At 56.1% G+C, this 13,642-nt stretch overlaps 1 protein-coding gene across 2 annotated transcripts in view; it reads left to right on the top strand.

Moving 5' to 3' along the window:
* The first annotated feature begins 1,768 nt into the window (after nt 1-1,768).
* Nucleotides 1,769-13,642, top strand: part of EFHD1 (EF-hand domain family member D1) — a 44,160-nt gene continuing 32,286 nt past the window's right edge. The window contains exon 1 of one of the 2 annotated variants that reach the window (XM_084891884.1): nt 1,769-1,792. Coding sequence is in view for 1 of the 2 variants with exons in the window: in XM_084891883.1 (XP_084748009.1) it covers nt 3,294-3,601 (308 nt within the window). In the remaining variant the exon portion in view is untranslated. Of the gene's footprint in view, nt 1,793-3,108; nt 3,602-13,642 lie in introns of those variants that run through there. The other variant, XM_084891883.1, reaches the window with a different exon arrangement.

Genomic DNA, 13,642 nt, shown 5'->3' with positions numbered 1-13,642 from the left:
TAATTTATCCACAGTCACACAGCTGATAAGGGACAGAGCCCGGATTTATACCACTCCTCGTTTCCTGTGGCAGGACTCTTGGTTCCCTCTGAAGAGAAGAACCAGGATCATTTATTATTATAGAACCCCAAAGGTGATCTCATCTGTGCTTTATATAAAGACTGACAGAGAATATGGGGGGATGCAATGAAGTGTAATATGTCCAAACTTAAGACCTGCTCTCATCAGCAGGTGCCTGGCAACCAAGCAGGCCTTGGAACCTCGAAGATGTCCCCTCTGCAGGGGGAGGGCAACCCCGCCACTCCCTACAGCAGAGGCCCCAGGTCGGACCAAGAAAGGACAGGTGGGAACTGCAACCAGTGTCGTAGTTTGGCCTTTATTTTAGGATTTTACCCCCAGGTCTAGCGTCTATGGAACACGGGGTCATATGTGGGCAGATGGACATGCCGTGTGGGGCAGTGGGGGAGGAGAGCTGGAGGAGGAGGAGGATTCAGAGCAGAAGGGTTGGAGGCCAGAGATGAGGCCAGACAGGAACTTCTCAGCAGCAGAACTTGAGGGTGAGAGTGAGGGAGCGATTGCTCTGATCTGCCCCCTAGTCCTGAGTTATCCAAGAGGGCAGCCAGGCACCGACTGTGGGTATTGAGCATAGCTTGTCTGAATTGAGATGAGCTGTAAGTGTTAAATACACCCCAAATTTTGAAGCTTTGATATGAAATGAAATAATGTAAAATATCTCATGAATATTTTTATATTGGCTATATGTTAAGATGACAAATTTGGCATATGGTATATCAGGGTAAAGAAAATATATTAAAATGAATTTCACCATTTTTTTCTTTTCATTTAAAAAAAAACAGGGTATTTAAAATACAAAATTACGACTAAAATTATGCTTTCTATTTCTATTGGATAGCACTATTTTGGACCAATTCCTCCTGCCTGGGTGAGTGAATGGGGGACAGAATGACAGAGGGTGGGGCCCCTAAAGAGAAAGGCATTGGTTGCCAGCTACACAAGGGGGTGGAGGATTAGGGATGCCAACCTCCCTTGCAGTTGAAAATCTGCATAACGTTTGGCTCCCCAAAAACGTAATCACTGTTGATCAGAAGTTTTATGATAGCAGTCGATTTACTCATAGTTTGTATGTTGCATGCATTTTCACAATAAAGTAAGCTAGAGAAAGAAAATCATAAGAGAAAATACATTGACTTCATTTATTGGAGAAAATCCCCATATTAGGGGACTGAGCAGTTCACACTTGTGTTGTGCAAGGGTCAACTATGTTGCCCTTCCGGGCGGGAGACCTGTGCTAGTGTCACGCAGGAAGGATGGAGACTGGCAGCTCTCCAGGGAGTGGAACCCAGAGTTGGCTGACGCGGCATTGGGGGGAAGCAAACGGAATAGAATTATGTTCTTTTTAAAAAATTTTCTTTATTGCCGGGACCGGTTTGGCTCAATGGATAGAACGTCGGCCTGCGGATTGAAAGGTCCCGGGTTCGATTCCGGTCAAGGGCATGTACCTTGGTTGCGGGCACATCCCCAGTAGGGGGTGTGCAAGAGGCAGCTGATCGATGATCTTCTCTCATCGATGTTTCTAACTCTCTATCCCTCTCTCTTCCTCTCTATGAAAAATCAATAAAATATATTTTTAAAAAATTTTCCTCATTGATTAAGGTATCACATATGTGTCCTCAACCCCCCAGGATTATGTTCTATGGCGGTGCCGGGGACCTCTTGGGCAATGGGACGGTCTGGCTTGCCTCCCCTCCACCTGCCAGGCTGAAAGAGAAAGGTGAGAAGACCCTGCTAGGGCCTGAGACATCCTGGGGAAAGGTGCCTGGATCACTGTAAGGATTTTCCAAACAGAAACCTAAAAAAGACCTCGACATCCCTGGAGGAAAGAAAGAAGTGATTGAGGGCCTTCTGGAAACATCTAGGGGGAGAGTTAGAACGTAAGAGGAGGAAAGTAAGGTGATGCTGATAACACAGGGAGGGATTTCTCCCACTCCTGTGTGGGCCCTGCTCTGGGCCTGGTTCGCTGTTTGGCACCCTCACTTCCTGCTGGTCATTATGTTAATGACACCTCTCCGATGAGGCTTTTCCTGGCCATTTAACACATCAAATCAAATTGTTAAGTAGGGATGTTACGACATTTTATTTGATACCTTTAGTTCAAACGTAATATTTTTCCTAATTCCTTAAAAAAAAAAAATAGCCTTCCTCTCCCTCCTCATTAGACGCTTACAGAGGCCCACCATCCCTGCTGGACCTCTGCGTGCCCTACAGTCACCCCAAAGCCCCGCCCGGGGTCTCTGGCGCCCCCCGCCGGTAGGGTCGCAGACATTCCAGCCTGAGCAGCCCCAGGGGCGGTCAGATCAGAGTCGGGCTGGGCTGGGGCAGATCTGTGTTTACAAGACATTTCTCCAGGCGTGGCTGATGTCACTGCCACCCGCTTCAGCCTTCCTGCATCAGCCTTCCTCAGGGAGAATGACGACTGCGCTTGTTTTGCCCTTTTGGTAAAAATGCGGATTTATTTTCGAGTGTCTTTCTCTTCCTGCTGAGCGTGTCACCGAAAAGCCGGAGCTCCTAGAGCCGCACAGGTCTCTGACCTCCGGAGCAGCCATGAGTTCCCTCTTGCTCCTGGTTCTCTTTTCCGTTTGTTTGTGTGTTTGTTTCCAGTACGTTTAGTTGTGTTTTGCAAACATTTATTTTCAATGCGTGATTGCAAAGCAGCTCCTCCGACCCGTCCCGAGCTCCCCGCGGGCGCCTCCCGCCCTCCAACCTCAGAACCGATGGGATGGGTGGCCCCCTGAGCCGTGGGGGCTTGTGGGTGATGCCCGGGGGCGCTGGGCTCCCGACCCCCAGCCTGTCCTGGGCCGCGAGCGCCTCCAGTTGGGGAAAGAGAAGGAACCGTCCGAACGGTCGTGAACCTTTCCCGTTGCCGCTCCTCCCTGGACCTCAGGGTCCCCGGCCTCCCGGCCTCTCCCCCCGTCCCCCTTGCCCCCACCCCGGAGCGGGCGTGGGCAGCGGGTCAGAGCGGGTGAGACGTCCGAAGCCTCGGGGAGCCGGGAGCGGCCGCGGTCCCGGGCCGCGCAGACACCTGCGGCTCCGGCGAGGCGGGCGGGCGGTCCCCGAGCCGCGGCGCCTCCTTAAAGCCTCGGCTCCGCCCCGCCCTCCCGGCCCGCCCGGCAGTTCCACCCCAACCGCCGCCCCGCGCCGGGCACAGGCCGCCGAGCCGCGAGCCTGCGAGACGCGCGCGCCGGTCCGAGTCCCCGCGCCCCGCACACGCCGCGATGGCCAGCGAGGAGCTGGCTCGCAAGCTGCAGCGGAGACTGCGGGCGGCGGGAGCGCAGGGGGGCTGCCCGGAGCCCGCACCCCTCGCCGCCGCCGCCGCAGCCCCGGAGCCCGAGCCCGAGCCGCCCGCCGGGGCGCCCGCCGCCAGCGCCGACGCCGACGCCGAGCTGAGCGCGCAGCTGAGCCGCCGGCTGGACATCACCGAGGGCGCGGCGCGGCCCCGCCGCTGCAAGGTCTTCAACCCCTACACCGAGTTCCCCGAGTTCAGCCGCCGCCTCATCAAGGACCTGGAGCGCCAGTTCAAACAGTGAGCGCCCCCCGCGCCGCGCGCCCCGAGGGCCCCGCGCCCGGCACCGGGGAGGGGGCGCGGGAGGCGGCGGAGGGTCCGTCTTTCTGGCCGGGAGTCCCGGGCTCGGCTCCGACGGGGAGGGTGGGGTCGTGCGGGAATCCCCGGGGGTGCCCTTCGCCTTTTACTCAACGCCCCGGACCCTGCGCTCTCCGAGTCTATGCCGGCGCGGTGGGCAACCCGACCCCGGGGGCTGTGGGCACGGAAAGCAGGACCGCAGACCCAGCTCGGAATTCCCCCTCCCCCTGGGGCCGCGGAGCCCGGCTCCCCGGTCCTGGGGCCCCGGGCGGCCGCCGCGGGTCCCGCCCCCTCCGCAGCCCGGTCCTGCGGTTTGCACCCAAGCACAACTTCTAGGAAACGGAGCCGCGCCGCACCTCACCTGCCAGCCTTTACCTCCCAAGGGAGACATTAGCCCTGTTGTCCTTTATCTTTTAAAATAAAAGAGGAAAAGTTATCCTTGGCTGCCGCTCGGGGTCTGATGTACCAATAAGAGGTACATCAGAGGCTGAGAACGGGGAGTTGGATAAACGCTCCGCAAAACATCAGGGCGTTCCTGGAGCGAGCGTTCCCCGAGCCTCCTGGGGGCGTCGCCCTGTCTGCAGGCGCAGCTGGCAGACGTCCCCGTGGGGGCTCGCTCTTGTCCTGCTGTGTAAGCCCCACCCGGCGGGGAGGGCAGAGCAGAGAGTCCCCACTACACGGGCTTGGAGCTTGGGAGCTCCTGGGGCCTCAATGTTCTCATCTGAAGAATGGGAGCAATGATCGTTCCTGCCCTTCAAGGCCATAAATTATGTTGGCACACCGTAAGCTCCTAACCCAGCTATTAATATGACTTCCAGAATAGGGCCAGGACCAAAAAAAAGGTCTGGGGGAGCGGAGGCCTCTGGCCAGGTCATGCTTGGGGCGTTTTTAAAGCGCTTGGAATGTTTGTCCTCCCCGTGGAGGTTCTATTTAAGGGCTCTGTGTGGCCGGCGCTGGGTGGCTCGAGCCTGAGGCTGGGCTGCCGTCCAGCGCCAGCCCCCGTGGGGAGGTCAGCAGAGGCAGGCACCCGGAGTCCACCCAGCCTCCTCTGCTTGCCTGACACCCCAATTTCCGAACCCCTGGCTTCCAGGCACTGGTGTTGTCTGGTGTTGACACCTGATGGGGCAACGAAGGAAAGCTGAGTTGGGGCAAAAGAAATGCCTGCAACTGGGGCAGAGGTGGGAGGACAATCAGGGAGTGGTTCGTCAGAGTCCCTTGGATTTGCTTTGGATTATGCCCTTCACGGGAAGACCCCAGTCCAGTTGGATTCAGAGAGGGCATCTTGGGGACCTTCTTCAAGTTGCTTTGCAGTGATTTGGGTTTCATGTACTTATTTTTATTACTATAATTTTTTCCCCCTGTAGAAAAGTCTTTGAGAGGGTAAGTTTGTTAGTTGGCTGCCTACGAGTAGCAGAGGGAATAAGGCAGTGGGGTCAGGGATGGCTGGATCCAGGTGCCCAGATGATGCCGACAGTGATTAGATTCTCTTTTTCTTAAGCCAATTATCTCTCTTTTGTCCATGCCCAGACCCTCGTTCCCCTACCCATCTTCAGGCCACCCAGACCCTACAAAAACAAGGATTCCTTGGCCCACCCCCTGAGCTTCCACACACGTAAGCATCTTCCACCTGAGCTAATGATCATCCTGCAGGCGCTTCTCCCAGTTCCCCACATCTGGGAGCAGCTGGAACTTTGCTCTCCCTGCCTCACCAAGGTCAGGGCTCCTCTGGCTGGGAGATTTTGTCACTTAAGTGTTCATCCACCCTCGGTGCCTAGAACATGGCAGAGACTCTAGTTGATAGACACACCCCTCATCGTATGAAAGGGCCCTGACTACACCCGCCCAGGCAGGCGACAAACCCCCAAATGCAGTGGGTGCTGGTCCCTCTGCCTTGGTAGTCACATGGTGCTCTCCCTGCATGTGTCTTCACGTGACCTTCTTATAAGGACACTAGTCATTGGATTTATGGCCCACCGTAGTCCAGTGTGATTTCCTCTTAATTTATTACATCTGCAAACTCTATTTCCAAATAAAGTCACATGCTGAGGTTCTGGATGACCATGAATATTTTTTTTGGGGGGGAGGGGGGGAGGGCGGGCGGCTATCCAACCATTATTGTGAGTGAGCAGAGATACCCAAACCATGGGGCACCACGAGCGTCTCCTCCCCACCTTCTGGGAGGTATGGGGAAAGTCTGCTCAAGGATGCCCTCAGATTTAGGCACGTCAGGCTCCTAACCAATTTAGGTTATCTGAGGGAGTTAGGAAGGTCAGAGACCTAACCAAAGCCAGCATGATCCCACCCCCAACGGAAGAGGATCAGTCTCCCCGCAGCCCAGTCCTAATCCGAACGGAGTTGCCATTTAACTGTAAGAACAAAGACAAACCAATGGAAACCCCCCAGTGGTGCTAGGTGTGCAATTACTTTCAGTAGGAATTTTCTTTTAATCAGAGTTTCTACATCCAGATTTTGATGTCACTTTGGAGTTTGCTCAGAACCTGACTTGGCTGGTACAGAGCACGCTCATTCTTTTGTCGGGGGCTAGAGAGATTCACGTAGATATCTCTCTGGAGATATCCATTCACGTAGATATATCTGCAAAACATGCTTTGAACTTTTAAAGGCGATTTCTTGTATTTAAAAGTATTTTGCCTGGGGGTTTCTTACATTTTTCAAGATTAAAACACACACACACACACACACACACACACACTCACTCACACCCCAAACAACTGGATCTCCTTCACGGCCTGTGAGCGTGTAGGGTTCTTGGCATGGGGTCATTTGTCTTTGTATCCTGGCTCCTCAATGGTGAGTTGTAGAATAAAGAGAATTTTCTAATGAGTGTGGGAAGCCAGAGGCGTCACCGGCCGGTCACCGGCCGGGCCAGAGAAAGTTCCCTCTCCGTTTCCAAGTGTGTTACTAGATAGCCTGAGCCTACAGAATAGTGGCCTGATTTTAAACGAAGAGTGAGAAGGCCCAGAAGAAACTGACTCTACAGTGTGTGTCCAGGGCTGTAACAGGAGCCGGCGGAGTGGTCAAGGTTAGACAGGAAATTTCAATTACCCTGGACCCTAGCCAGGGGCCTCTTTCAAAGGGGGAGGTAACGAGGGCAGCCACTTAAGGGCAGGACCCAAATGCAACATCTGAAAATGCAGCTGCGGTGTGTTTGCAGCAGCGTTTTAAAAGCTTGTGTTTCAATTCCCCAAAGAGAGGGTGGGAAGAGGAGCATTTGGCTGTGGGAAGGCCGTCTTTTTATTAGGAATCCGAAATGATGATGTCACGGACACCCTGCCAACACCCAATTCCCCGGGTCACCATTGAGCCCCGAAAAGAAGAGGTTGTCTTGGAACTTTTCCCCCCACCCCCCTGCTTTCCTTTTCTCCTCCCCCTCTGAGGGTGGGGGAAAGGGGGCGTGGGGCTGGAGGGATTTTGCCAAAGAGGTGAAAGGAGCCTCCTTAAGGAGGTTTGTACTGGGGGGTAGAGGTGAGGGGCCTCACCCAAACTCATCCACGTCTTTTGAGTGAGTTGACTTTAAAGACTGGGAAGGACATGCAAGTAAATGGGAGCTGAGCGCTCTCGCCCCCTGAGGGAAGGAGAACGTCTGGCCTGCCTGCTGCTGCGGGCACAGGGATGCCCTTGGGTTTGAACGGTCTCACCTGCACTGGGTTTGCACGTTGGACTGTGCTGTGTGGCGGTGGGGTGAGGGAAGCCAGGCTTGTTTGAATTCCTGGGGGGTGTTCAGCCAGAACCCAGGCTGGCTTCTGTTGCGGGGCCTTGGTCTCTGGCAGAAGGTCAGCGGGACGTGGAGCTGCTCGTTCGCCCGTGAGCGCTGCTTGTTTTCATCTGCCAGCAGCGCGGTGAAGTGGTGAGCGCGGTGCAGGGGCTCCTGCGGTGCACAGCGCCTGGTAGTTCTCTCTTTGCTGGAGTTTTCTCCCTCTTCTCTCTCAGAAGTGCCCTCCACCCTCCTTAATACAGAGCCCTCTCATTTTACGAGACTTTGAAATTGAGTGAGTTATTAAAGACTTACATTATGTAAAAAAAAAAAAAAAAAAAAAGTTAACAAGTGCCTGATTCAAGGTTGTACCGTCCAGGGGACTCAGACTCTCAGCCCTGAGGTCCCCCCCCCCCCTCAGTCTAACTAGGAAGTAGAAATACCTTCTGCATTGAGTTTGGGGGTGTCTGGTTTACCCCGGGGCTGCATCGTGCTTGCTTCTGCAGTGTGGCTGAGCCCGTGGGTCTCGGGAGCTGGGGACTGCCAGGCTGGCCTGCCTCGGGGAACACGTGCTGAGGTCAGGAGCCCAGCATACCCTCAGGTTTTGTGAATGTTTGCGTTTAGCTTGCTGTTTCATGGAATGTGCATCTCGGGTAGCCTTGCACACAGACACATGCCTATATACATGTGACACCCGTGCTCTCTCTCGCATACCTCTGACGCACTCACAGAGCTTGGCCTTCATCGCATTCTGCGGTCCTGGAAAAAGCCTCTGTTAGCCTCCTGCTTCTGTTTCCCTTGAGTGTCGATGATCAAAGATCCCCTGGTCCTAAATCCTAGATGCTCCTGGGGGCCGGGGGGGAAAGGGGGCTATGTGCAGGGACGTCTGAGTGGTTAGAGCCTGACCTGGAATCTAACCAGCAACCTTCGGTGCCCAGTAGGACAGGATGATGCCCAACCAACTGAGCCACACCAGCCAGCGCTCAACAAACTTAACAGCGACTCAGATTTAACAGGATGTTGCTTGACAGGGGTGGACGGAAGTCCTGGAAAAGCCACCCGCCACCCGTGTACAAGGCACCCCAGGTAGCCGAGCCGACCCTGTGAGGATGTTGCATTCTGCTGCCGTCGTGGCAGGAGGCCCCGGCATTTCTGGACACAGTCAGAGAAGAGCAGCCAGCCAGTATTGGGAAGGAATTCAGTCGGAGGCTTCTGGAGCCAGGGGATGGGGGGCTGAGAGCTTGGAGCGTTGGGGGGACCTGCCTGACCTCAGAGGGTAGAAGGTGGGCCACATGGTTCCGTGGTGGTCTCACCCCTCCTTCCTCACTTCTGGTCATTGGCCCGGGGTTCCCCTCGCTGGGGCTGACCTCAGTTCCTGAGGCGGAAAAGAGGCAGAAGCTGGCGTCCCCAGTGCGACGTTCTGCACCCTCAGAAGGGTTGCTATGGCGTTGCTTCCCCTGAGAGGTGGTCCAAGATGTGTCTGAGCCAGGCTACGGTCAAGCTCTGGAGGGGCTTACAAACTCCAGGCGGAAAGGAAAACTTGGGGCACAGAGACCTTGGCCTTGGGTGTCTGCCTCCTTGAGCCTCTTGGTTAGAGAGAGCGCCCCCCTCCCCCCCCTCAAGTCTTCAGATCCTCCAAGGGGCTTATGACCCGTTTCCCCAGACATAGTTAAGACCCACTGGTTTGAAGAGAAAGAGGAGATTAGAATCTCACAGCTTAAAGAAAACACATTTTTTCCATTATAAAAGTATGTTTCCTGTTTAAATTTTCTTGTAAAACAGTAGAGATATTTATGTACGACTTCAAGAACGGAAGCCTCATGCTGTTCCGTTCCCGAGGGATCCCTGCCAGCAGGTTAGGTGTCTGTTCCTAAACAGGGTGCTGAGACGGGCTGTGCCGTCCAGTCGTGTGTTAGGTGGGAGGCCTTTGGCTAAAGTGGCGCAAAACCCCGCCCCGAACTCACTGATGAGTAAAGAAATTCACCAGCTCGCATGACAGGGACCGGAGAACAAGGAGGCCCTGGGCCTGTTGACTGCTTCCATCAAGGACTGGGGTCCTGTCCTTCCCTGCCGTCTACCACTCTCTCTGTTGGCTTTGTCTGTGCGCTGATAGCAAGCTGACCAGGCTCTCCAAGTCACATCCAGGCAGGAAAGACCTGGGGTTCTTCTCAACAAGGAGGAATTCTTTCCCAGGTCTTCCCCTACGCCGGCCTCTGGCCTCCCATGGCCAGCACTGGGTCATGGGCCCACCCAGCCCAGAGGAAGGCGATGACCGTGATCAGACCACAATAGGGCTCCCTTCCCAGCGCGGCCCGTCCCGGGCCACAGTGGGAGTTCTGTCATTGAGGAGGGAAGGGGCCCCTGTGTCCTTCGGGTCTTTTCCTGAGCGGTGTGCTGCGGCTCTCTTCTGTCCCTCTGAATTTGTGCACCTGAGACGGGCTTTGTCACAGGCTTGGATTCCCCAGACCAGGTAGCAAGCAGGGAATGGGCTCCTGAATGCCTGAGTGTAGAGGTTGTTTCTCTGGGACACTCACGTGTGCTGTTTTAGTGGAGACCCCTATGGTCTCTCTCTGCCTGTGGTTGTGGCTCCCGGGCAGCTGGGAGCGCTGTGTGTGTGTGTGTTTGGGGGTAGAAGGTGCTTGTCTGAGCCATTCCCTAGGCCTGGGGTCGGCAGACTGCAGCTCTTTGGCCCCTTGAGTATGGCTCTTTCACAAAATACCATGGCCTGGGTGAGTCTATTTTGAAGAAGTGGCGTTAGAAGAAGTTTAAGTTTAAAAAATTTGGCTCTCAAAAGAAATTTCAGTGGCTGTTCTGTTGATATTTGGCTCAGTTGACTAATGAGTTTGCCGACCACTGCCCTAGGCCAACTCAGCAAAACGGCTTTTGCCCGAAGTAGTTTCTACCTTACAGAGAGCCTGGCATTGCTGGGCCCACCACCCGCCTCTGCCTCTGCGTCTGGAGGGCCAGCTGGCTTCCTGGGGCAAGTTGATCAGGGACACTCCTCACCTGCGTTGTCTTTAAAAACTCTTTGCTGATGCCTCCCCGGCTTCTCCCTCCTCTCTCCCCAAACCTCCTCTCCTCTCCATCCTCACCAGTCTCTGAGTTCCTCCTTTCGGGAGGGGCTGCAGAGGGAGAGTTGGTGAGTGCGTGGAGCCAGCCACCGTCTGGCTGGGAGTCCAGTGCGTTGAGGGCCCTCGTTCCTTTCAGCGCTGCCTGGGGTCCTGTTGCTAGGGCCCCTGTCTCGGCATGGAGGCCTTTGTACAAGGCGTGGGTGAAAGGGTGTGGGGTGTCTGGGCCTGGTTTTATCTTCTTTTCATCTGAGCCTCGGCTCCCCCCGTGAGGGCCGAATGAAGGTACATTCTTTGCTTTGGGGGGGTAAGGACTGGGTTGCCAGTGCCAGCAGCAGTCTCCTTGGCCAGTTCCTGGTTCCAGACCAGCGGGGGCCTTGGCGAAGCAGGGACAGGACAGAGCAGTGGATTCCCTCCAGCCTCACTGGGGTCAGATTCCGAAGGGATGACCCCACCTCTGGTGGGCGATGTAGCTGCATGGTCTCTCACCATGCAAGGCTGCCCTGGGTCGCCGACAGGCCTTCAGCCCTTTGCCAGCGTGGACCTGGTTTATGGGAAATAGGAGGATGCACTTTGGGGCTTACATATTGCCACGTGCTCAGGGCTGGCCCCTCCACCCCATCCTGGTGGGAATGGCAGGGGGACCTGTGGACCCGCAGCCCCACCCAGCTCTGCTCACTGAACACCCACTGTGCCTGGGACAGTGGTCCCCAGCCATTACCTCTCCAACAAGATCTGGCTGCTGGCCACCCAGCTCTGTGCCCAAGGGACCTGGGGAGCTCTGCCCCGGCCTTGGGGAGGCGCTGTCCCCGGTCCCGCCCACTCTGCGGAGCGTGGCCCCGGTGACAGGCTCTCGGCCCTCCCTAAATGCCTCATGCTTGCCCCCCCAACCCCCCGACCCTGCCCTACCACAAAGGCCAATGTTACTGAGCACTGGGCTCCTCGACCCCACCTGACAACATTGCTTACAGAGTGCCTACTGTGTGCAGGCACTGCTTCTAGCATTTGCACATCAGAATCACTGAGGTGGGTACTGTTATCACGCCCCTCTTACAGACGAGGAAACTGGGACACAGAGAAGCTAAGTAACTTGCCCAATGTCACAGGGTGGAAGTGGTGAGATTGGGACCCAGGCCGCCTGCACACTTGTTCCCTGTGCCAGTGAGCTTCCCTCGTCAACAAATATCATTCCACCCCCAGCTTCTTAGGCTCCAAATCTCAGCTGTCCTTAGCAGCCCTCCTCCCCCTCCACAGCCAGGTGGGGCCACGTGGGGCACAGCCTCTGCGGGCCTCCTGACCTCCTGGTCTCACGGGACCACCTGCCGGAGGCCTGGGCAGCTCCCTCCTAACTGTCCCCCTCCCATCCATCCTCTTGCCAGAGCCCAGATCTCATTGCAGTACCTTGTTTTCCTTTTCAGACCTTTGGGGACAACATACAACATTCGGTAGCTCCCTGCGGCCCAGGGAACAAAGTTCCTCATCAGGACTCTAGGCCAGGCCCGGCCGGCTGCTGAATTCCTCTCACGCCGGTTCCCCCAGCCTGGCCCTCCTCTTGCTGGCCTGATGCCCCCCACAGCCTCTCTCCCACACCCTGCATTGTCTAGTTGATTGCACTTAGTTGTTATTATAGAACTGTCTGTTATTGTTGATTTTGTGAGGTTCCCCTCCCGCTCCATAGGGTTTGCCCTGGGAAGGCAGGGTTGGGTCCTTTTTTTTTCTTCTTTTTTTTTTCCAAAATATATTTTATTGATTTTTTTACAGAGAGGAAGGGAGAGGGACAGAGAGTTAGAAACATCGATGAGAGAGAAACATCAATCAGCTGCCTCCTGCACAACCCCCACTGGGGATGTGCCCACAACCAAGGTACATGCCCTTGACCGGAATCGAACCTGGGACCTTCCAGTCCACAGGCTGACGCTCTATCCACTGAGCCAAACCGGTTTTTGGCAGGGTTGGGTCTTTGTGGTTGTGTGGCTAACTTCTTCCCCCCAGGCCCCCGGTCACCCCAGGGCCAGGCCCAGGGCCGTAGGAGGGCAGGGGTGCCAGGATCCCAGCAGAGGGTCTTCCTCTGGAGCTGCAGTGAGGCCCTAGTGAGGGCCCCAGGGGAGCTGGGCAGCGCGCAGGGCCATCAGAGGAATGGGAGCTCTCAGCGGGGCGGTACAGTTCCTTCTAGCTGTGACACGGACCACATGCCACACGGGCACACGCCTGTAAGTGAGATGTGGAAAAAGGTAAGTGACCACCTTCTCAGGTTGTCCCCAAGATCGCGTGACTACTTGGTGTGCGGTCACAGCCTTAATTAGGTCACGCCAGTCCCAGCCCCATGTTCTTTCCACTCGGAGCTGCCGGTCCCTCCGGCCCACAGGGCCACTGGATTTAAGGTGGTGCCAGCCCAGCGCAGGGACACAGGAGAGGGACAGGCGGCAGGGAAGCAGCGGGTGCAGAGCCAGACTCGGAGGGCGGCAGCCAGTGCTCTTCCTCCGGGTTTGGAGTGACAGCCTCATCCTCCGCTGCCCACTTCAGCTCCCCCGAGACCTGTGCCTCCCCCTGGCCATTTCCGCCCAGACTCCTCCTGGTCTTGGGGTCAAGAGGGGCGGGGCACTGCGGGGCTGCCCCAGGCCAGACCAAGTCTGGGTATGAAAGCCCAGGGTTGTTTGGGGGGACCCAGTCCCCCGAGACTCACAGGGCTCCCGGGATTCCCAGAGCTGGGTTTCCAGGGGCTCCTCTGCCTGGTTGTCTGGCCCCTCAGGACTTCTGTGGGGAAAGTTGGGAGCTAAGGGGAGGCACCCCTTTACTGCACTTTCACAGCAAAGAACCCACCATCACCCGTCTCGTCTCGACATCCCTGATCAGAAGAGCCTTTTACCCGCCCCCCCTCTCCCCCCCTCACCCCCCAATCAGTCTTTGTCCAGACAGGCTTCCCTTGGGACCCGACTGTTGTGTCCTCACAACCTCCCTCCTTTCCTCTCACCTCCTTTCAGGATGGATTGCCTGGAATTCGATTCCCAGACCCACTCACCCCATTCCCCTGTCCCCAAACAGTCCCCAGTCCATATTTGCCCAAACCCAGCAAGAGTGCCCCAATTTCCAGAGGACTAAGGGGGGGCCCCAGGATGAGGGTCTTTCTCTTTAAAGAGATAATAGCAACCAAAACCAGGAACGGGAGCCCTCGTTGATGAGCTGAGCGTTTCTCTGCCTTCC

The sequence above is a fragment of the Pipistrellus hanaki genome (genome assembly GCF_964339955.1).
Source record: "Pipistrellus hanaki genome assembly, chromosome: 8".
NCBI lineage: Eukaryota > Metazoa > Chordata > Mammalia > Chiroptera > Vespertilionidae > Pipistrellus > Pipistrellus hanaki.
This window is presented reverse-complemented; position numbering and strand designations above follow the sequence as displayed.